Source organism: Lepeophtheirus salmonis, chromosome 1 (assembly GCF_016086655.4).
Source record: "Lepeophtheirus salmonis chromosome 1, UVic_Lsal_1.4, whole genome shotgun sequence".
Classification (NCBI taxonomy): domain Eukaryota; kingdom Metazoa; phylum Arthropoda; class Copepoda; order Siphonostomatoida; family Caligidae; genus Lepeophtheirus; species Lepeophtheirus salmonis.
In genome coordinates this window covers 36,274,559-36,282,166 of record NC_052131.2, presented here as the reverse complement: position 1 = coordinate 36,282,166, position 7,608 = coordinate 36,274,559, and the positions used below count along the sequence as shown (strand labels likewise).

The 7,608-nt window shown below is 33.1% G+C and overlaps 1 protein-coding gene across 1 annotated transcript; it reads left to right on the top strand.

Moving 5' to 3' along the window:
• Nucleotides 1-305: 305 nt before the first annotated feature.
• On the top strand, nt 306-2,276 carry LOC121126394 (uncharacterized). The gene is made up of 2 exons (XM_040721724.2): nt 306-672; nt 743-2,276. Exons 1-2 carry the CDS (start codon nt 372-374, stop codon nt 1,942-1,944), a joined length of 1,503 nt encoding a protein of 500 aa, XP_040577658.1. The 5' UTR covers nt 306-371; the 3' UTR covers nt 1,945-2,276.
• The last annotated feature ends 5,332 nt before the right edge of the window (nt 2,277-7,608 follow it).

Here is a 7,608-nt window from a genome sequence, read left to right as displayed (position 1 = left end):
TATCAATAAACAATAAATGGATGATTTGCTAAAAGAAACCGCAGAAATAAGAGGAAGTTCAACAATAGTAAAGATATATTAATTATAAAAATTATCAAAAACAAAAAGACGAAACCAAAGATTTTTTTTTCCTTTTTTTGTCTTGGAAATATTCATTTCACGTGTACTCGCGATAGGGGATGACCCCCAATGCTGTCTACGCTGACCTGTACAGTGGTGGAAAAAAAGGAGAGCGCGCCAAGTTGGGGAAAAATTGACGCTAAAAAATTATAAAAACCCTAAGGACAGTGAAAGGTGTCATCAGTCTTAAACCATTAATCCAATCAAAAAGAGTTCAATTTGTTTTACGTTTAATAATTATTCGGTCTTTTATGATCAGTGTGTGCAGTGAGATGAGTTATTACAATTCTAACCAAGCAAATCCTCTTCGAGGGAGTGAGGAACGTTTCGATATGAGAAGGATACTTGCACAGTTAGAACAAATCCATTTGTGGAAAGAGTTTGCTGAAAGGACTAATGAAATGATTGTGACTAAAAATGGACGCAGAATGTTCCCTGTGATTCGATCATCCCTCTCTGGATTGGAAGAAAATGCCTTTTACTCTGTTTTCTTAGAGTTTAAACAAATCGAGGATAATCGTTGGAAGTATATTAATGGAGAATGGCTTCAAGGTAAAGAAACAAATGCTTGTCATTAAAATGATCACCATGTACTTATTTGCAATTATCTGTTCCATTTCAGGTGGTAAAGCAGAACCTCCACCACTTGAGGCTATCTATAAGCATCCAGACTCTCCTAACTATGGGCGCCATTGGATGAAAGAGTCTCTTAACTTCTCTAAAGTTAAACTCACAAATAAAACGTCCGGAGAAGGACAAATCATGCTCAATTCCCTTCATAAATATGAACCCCGGATTCATGTTGTTCGTGTCGATACAGACATGGCAAGCTCTTGCGACATTCGAGGAGGAATCGGACAGACCTTTAGTCGAGAAAATGTACGCACCTTCCCATTCCCAGACACTCGTTTCATTGCAGTAACTGCGTATCAAAATGAGGATGTCACTCAGCTCAAAATCCGTTATAACCCATTTGCAAAAGCCTTTCAGGATAATAAAGGATCCCACGGAGGAAGATCTTCATCCGCCATGCGTCAAATTCCTAAAAGTTCACCTCCAAACAATGAGCAACGAGTTCAACAGTTCCAGAGAACTTATACGTTACCCCAACAGCAACAACAAGTGCAGCAACCCGTAGCTCAACCGACCCAACAAGTAGATAATAATCCATCACAGAGTCAAAACACGCAGCACCACCAATTGCAACATCAGCAACAATTGGAGCAAACGATTCAGACAAAAGCAGTATATGCTTATCAAAATCCCTATGAATCAGCAGCTTATAGTCAACCTCAGCAACACCATCATCTTCAACAACAATGGGAATCCTATTATAATGGTGGATCTACTCCTGAGAACGGATCGTATCAAAATCCTCATCCCTGGTTCACGATGAATGCTCTCGCTGCTGTAACAACTAGAAATACACAAATCAGTCCTTCCAACTCTTCAGATCATTCCTCAGAGTCTCCTCCTCCCACACCGCTCCATTACTCTTCCTCCCAGCAAATCCCTCCAGCACAACAAAACGTTCATCAACCTCAACAGTCTGGATTCATTCACCATCAAGTTCCTCAAGAATCCTATGGTAGTAGTGGGTATTACAACAATCAGTGGCCTTATTCATCCTATAATTATCATCATCATCATCACCACAATGGCTATAATTACTCCCTTACAGAGCTTAACACCAATAATACCTGCAAAATAGAGTCGGTCACACCACCATCAAACTCAAGTACGCCCACTCCAAACAAATCTCCTCACAACTCTGATCCTTGGATCGATGATTCCAATAGCATCCCTGCGGATCCCTTAATCTAATTATGATTCTAGTATTATTCTTAAAAAGCCTCCACATAAGGGAATGAAAGTTTCCAATCACCTTCAATGAATGTGCCAAAGACTGTTTTTAAAGAGAACTATATAATATCTATACAGGTACTCTTCTTAGACGATTTCTCTCTACCTGACTCGGTGAACGAATATGTAACTTCCTAAGCTTAAATAATTGTGATTTAATTCTATTGTTTTTTTTTTCTTCTTGCTCTATTATCTCAAAGGTCTAATTTTAGAACTTGGTCATTTTGTAATTATAGTTAAATAATTATTATTTATTAAGAAATGATAAATATATTTATATACATCCATATTAATTTAAGGCCTATTTCTATCTATCCAATTTACATTATTACACTATCAATGATCAAACATAATCCTTCAATGTAACAGATGAACAGATATGTATACTACTAAAGGCAATTGAAACAGTTTTATGTAAGCCTCTTATACAAAAGTTGGGGGACGATAGCCCTTTGAGTAATGAAACTGTCCGGAATATTTTATATTTATAGGGCTTTTAATGTTTCAAATTAATAGCTGTATGTCAAATGTTGTAATTCTACTGCTCAACTAACTTTAATTTGATATACATAATAGTGGTATACATTTTTTTTTTTTGTAAATCTAATATACCTGAGATCTGTTGAAAGTTCGTGTTCCTCAAAAATAAAGAGGAAGAAGGGAAGGGGAATATGGAAAAAGGGAATAAGGGGAAGAATGAGAGGAATACAAGTATTTATTTATCTAGAGAAGGGATTTTTGAAAAGAAAAAAACATAGTTTATAAAGTAGAAAAAGAAAAACAGTTGGTGCGTGTGCTCTTTTTTTTCTTTATTAAATATGTCGTGGGGGTGTGAAAATCTCCCTCTAAAGAAGAATTATTTCCCATTTTTGGTATAAATTGTTTTAAAAGTGCATTATAAAATAAATATGTATTTATTTAAATATAATTATAATTTTATCTCCTAGTACTCATGCTATTTTGAGTGTAGAAGATTCTCCTCTTTATATCAGTCATTCATCAAAGCTGATCCCCCCCCCCCGAAAAAAATAATAATATTAGAACAGGGAGCTGATATGGAAAAGGGTGTTAATTAATTAATACTCTAATTCTCGCTCCCACCTTCTCTTAGGGAAGGGGTGTTTTAATTCATGAAAATGAGCAAATTAAATTTTAGCACCAATTTTCGAATGCAAAACGATCTTTTAAGCACTCTGGGCCATCTTTCCCAAAATTACTTTATCACCCATAAATGCGTATTTTGTCATCTTTATTCAAAGTAAAAAGAAGAAACTGGTTAATGTCGTCCTCATTTAAGGCTTTTTATGCTTAAAACAATAGTTATATAACATTTGAAGTTCATAAAGTGCAGTTTTAAGGTCATAAAATGGTCACAGGTCACAAAAAAGATCAATTTCCTTTAAATTTTATTTTAGCTTGTGTGATAGGCTGTCTAATGTTGAGGGATACCTGTTTACTCAATCTTCTATTGTATTATAACGAATAAATATTACATTCCCTAATATTAGGTATATAGAATTATCTACCCAGCTTTTATAATTAAAAATAGCATGAAACTTTGCTTTGTAGGTAGTTTATCTAAATTTATTGATTATGAATCTTTTTTTGTAAACCAACTTGTCGTGTGTAGAGAGACTGGTCTGGTAGAAGTATAGGATTGTTAGATTGAAGAATCAAATATTTTTTTAATCAAGTAGTAAATGCAAATTTAAGTGTGGGAGTTTGAGGTCTCAAAACCTCTAAAACACATGGAAAAACTGCATTTATCTCGGTGTTATCCCGCTAACATAAAAATGTAAGCTGTATTTTTTTTGTGAGCTATTAACTTTTCTACTACTTTTGTCATTTATTTGTACTCTGAACTTTGATTGGTTGAACTTGAATTAACTCTTGTTTAACTGTTATTAATCATTTAATTTTCAACGAGAATAGTCCATGGAAAAATAAATACATACATAGATGTAACAAAGAGATTTTTATTGCCAGATTAAACTTTCAATCAGCAGATATGAAAATCAGCAATTGCTGCTAGAGATGGAACTTTTGTAAGTGAAAGGAGAGGGAGGGAACCAGTATTATAGTACTAAAATATTGTTATATGCGGAGGGAGGGGGTAGAAAATGAATTATTGCAATAAGAGGGGAACCTTCTACTTTTAAAATAACATTGGGGCCGATAAAATATTGCAATTATATTTAAGCTCATATAGATTTTTATTTTATTATGCATTTTTAAACAATTTACACCAAAGATAGCCGAGAATTCGTACTTCGGAGGGAGAAGTTAACACCTCGATGACCTATAAAATAATGAATAAAAAAGAAAAAAGAGCACACGCACAAACAATTTTTCTTTTCTAATCACTCACCTGTGTTTTTCTCTATCCCCCGTTATTGAAAAAAGTATAGGGAGAAATACAGTAATATGCATGCGCCACTTCAGGCTTAATTTTTTAAAAGTCATTTCTCAAAGGATAAAATGCTTTAACGTACGAGCTCCCTAAAGGAACGAATTAAATTCGTAGTCCCAGGTATTTTTGTATATTTATACATCTATACGTATAAAACAGTATTATAATTTTAACGTCATCTAAAGATAAAAAGTTGATTGGTTACCTTGGTATTACACCAATCAGAGTTGAACATTCTTTAATTGGAATTACAGATTGTTTATGGAGGAAGAACAAACAAAAATGGCCTCATATTTTATTTGAAGCATGAATAATTTGGGATGATTGATTAAAAATTATAAGCACATATTTCACAAATACATTTTATCAAAATAATTAAAAATTAATCTTAGTGATGAAGATTTTTGAAGAGTTCCATCGTGATTAACTTTGTATCTCTAAAGTAGAGATGAATTTGGTCTAGGCCTAAGCCTGAAAACCTCGTGGTTCGAACTTTCCAACCTTAGATTAATTTATAATGTAAAATAATTACTTTACACTTATTCGATGACGTCATCTTTTATTTGATACCTTATAGAAAATAAGGAGAAAATGACGTTATTGATTATTTGTTACTGTTACACATACAAATATCTTTTTTGGATGGTATTTTTATAATTTTTTTCTTGCTGACATAGGTTAAATACCTCAAATGTCGAAACAACCAACCTCCAATATTATAAATTGAAAAAATAAGCGTGTTTGTACGATCGAAAAGTCCTAAACACATTCCTATAAATTTATCAATATGTAAAGCTTCAAGATTCCTATTTATTGAATTGATTGGGGTCAGATTGTGTGATTTCATAAATTCTTTATTAATTACTGATGTTTTAAAATTGTTTAGGTCTCATGAGTGTATATTGCATTATCTTTATTGTATAGATTCTCCTATTTTGTCTGGAAAACCCGTGAGATGGCCCAAAATGCGACAAATTGGAGCCTGACTTAGCTTTAGCCGGATATTTTCTAGTTCGATCCAACTCTATTCTAAAGTAAACTGTAGGCCATTTCTCCATTTTTCTATAACCATTTATTGACAACATTTTGAATATAGTTTATACATATTTATATATATTTTTTTTTACTAGTTTAATTTTTAAAATCTTTTTAGTATGTTTTAAAAAAAACGAAGATCTCTCTTCATGATATAAAGATATCTTTTTTAGTTGTAAATACATTACGTGTGTAATCTTGAAACTTACCCACTCTTATTTTATTAATTTGAGAGGTTCTGTGTGAGTAAATTAGAACTCTCTTTAATTGAATATGCAGCCATGTAACTCAAGCCCCTTGCTAATTTTTTTTTTTTTTTTTTTTTTTAATCGGACGAGAAATGTCGTTGCAATTGGATCTTAAGACTTATGGTATCAACTCTTCTTCCTGTGGTAATACTCCAACAAAGGTGGTCAGGATGACGTAAAATTGCTCGTAAGACCATTGAAATGTTAAGAAGAGGCTAAACCACAACGAGACCATAGAGAGGAAGAAGAGCTCCATAAAAAAGCCCATCACTAATGCAGATGCTCTCAAAGAGGACCCTGATATGGTTCCCGGCGGGTTACAAGCTCGCAGCAGCCATGTACATCGACGTTTTCATGAGCAATCTACTCCCCCGAAACAGGAAAATTTTCCAAATGGCAACGCCGTCTTTTAGTAAGATGGGCATCCTCACACTACTCAGATCTTCTTGGCTAACAACATCAATTTCTTGGACAAGAAAATGTGACTTTATGGTGGCACATCGGGAGAAGGGCGTGTAGCATCCGTCATCCGAACGTTGAAGCCATGAAGGCCTAAGTCGACGAGGATTCGACTACCATGGACCTATATTTCATTTGCAATAATTGAAACTCTTTTCGCTAGAGACTTGTTGGCGTCTGTGAGGCCAATGGCGGCCGAATGGAATAAATTCATTTGAGATTGGCCTTATAAGAAAAAGATAGATAGAGATTGTGTTTTAAGTTTCCACACGGTATATAATAGGGGTTTTTTTTGTAGGGGAGGCTTCATCCCCTCTGACCTCCTCCTTGCAGATAACTCCTGATTAGATAAGGAATAACTAGCAGTTAATTTAAGGTTGTTTTTCGTGCTTTTATGATACAAAAAGGATGAGAGATAAAATGGGTCGTAAGACCATTAACAATGTTAAGAAGAGGCTAGACCACAACGAAACCATAGAAAGGAAGGAGGGTCCTCAAGGGCGCCCCTGATCTTGTTCCCGGGTGAGCCATTTTTATATCATGATGGGAGGTCTTCCTTTTTTAGAAACATACTAAAAATAAATTTTTTATCATCAATTTGTTCTAGCTTATCAATCATATCAAGTATTAATGCTGCAAGTAATTTTAAGTGTTCATATAACTCGAAAATACTTTTCCAAATTAGATAGATTGCAGTTTTTAAATGAATGATAGCATTATTTGAAAATTTAAAAGCATATTTGATTCTGACTTGTTACCATTGATTTGAAACTACTCTCGGACTAAAGAGTTTTAAGACTTGTGAATTAATTTTAACTGGAGCTTAATACATAGAAACTCTCAAAATTGGGACTTTGTTTTCTCCTTTGGTATTTTCTGTACAACATTAAAAATAATGCAGGTTTAAATACATAATTTATATAGCCCTTTGAACCATAATACTTTACAACTTTGTCTGTAGTAAAATAATTAAGCAAGTCATTAGCAATTGAATAAGTAAGCCTTCAAACACTTGAACAAATCAAATTTAATATAAGTAAACATTGAAGGGATGTATTAATTAATTTTACAATATTAAGAAATAGAAAAATTGTTATGACGCTAAAAATGTCATGTCATACTTAATTATCGTTGATTTAATTAAGCAACAAAAAAGTGTCCTAATTTATCCTACTTTAAGGACAGTTAAAGGTCCTAATTAGTGAAAATAAAAATGCTGAGAAAATAAATTATTTGAACATGTTTTTGTCACATACAAAGCTGAGAAAACTTTTTTTCTTAAATAATAAAAAAATATTGTGTTTTTGTATGTCTTATATTTATTTTACGCAATATTTATTTAGTTTATACATCACAAAACCTTTACAGTATTGAATTTCCCCCGTTCCCTCCTTTTATAATATCTTTTTAGTATGTTTCCCATCAATTCTCTTTCATAATATGTATAAAACAAAATAGAGCTCGTAGATGAAA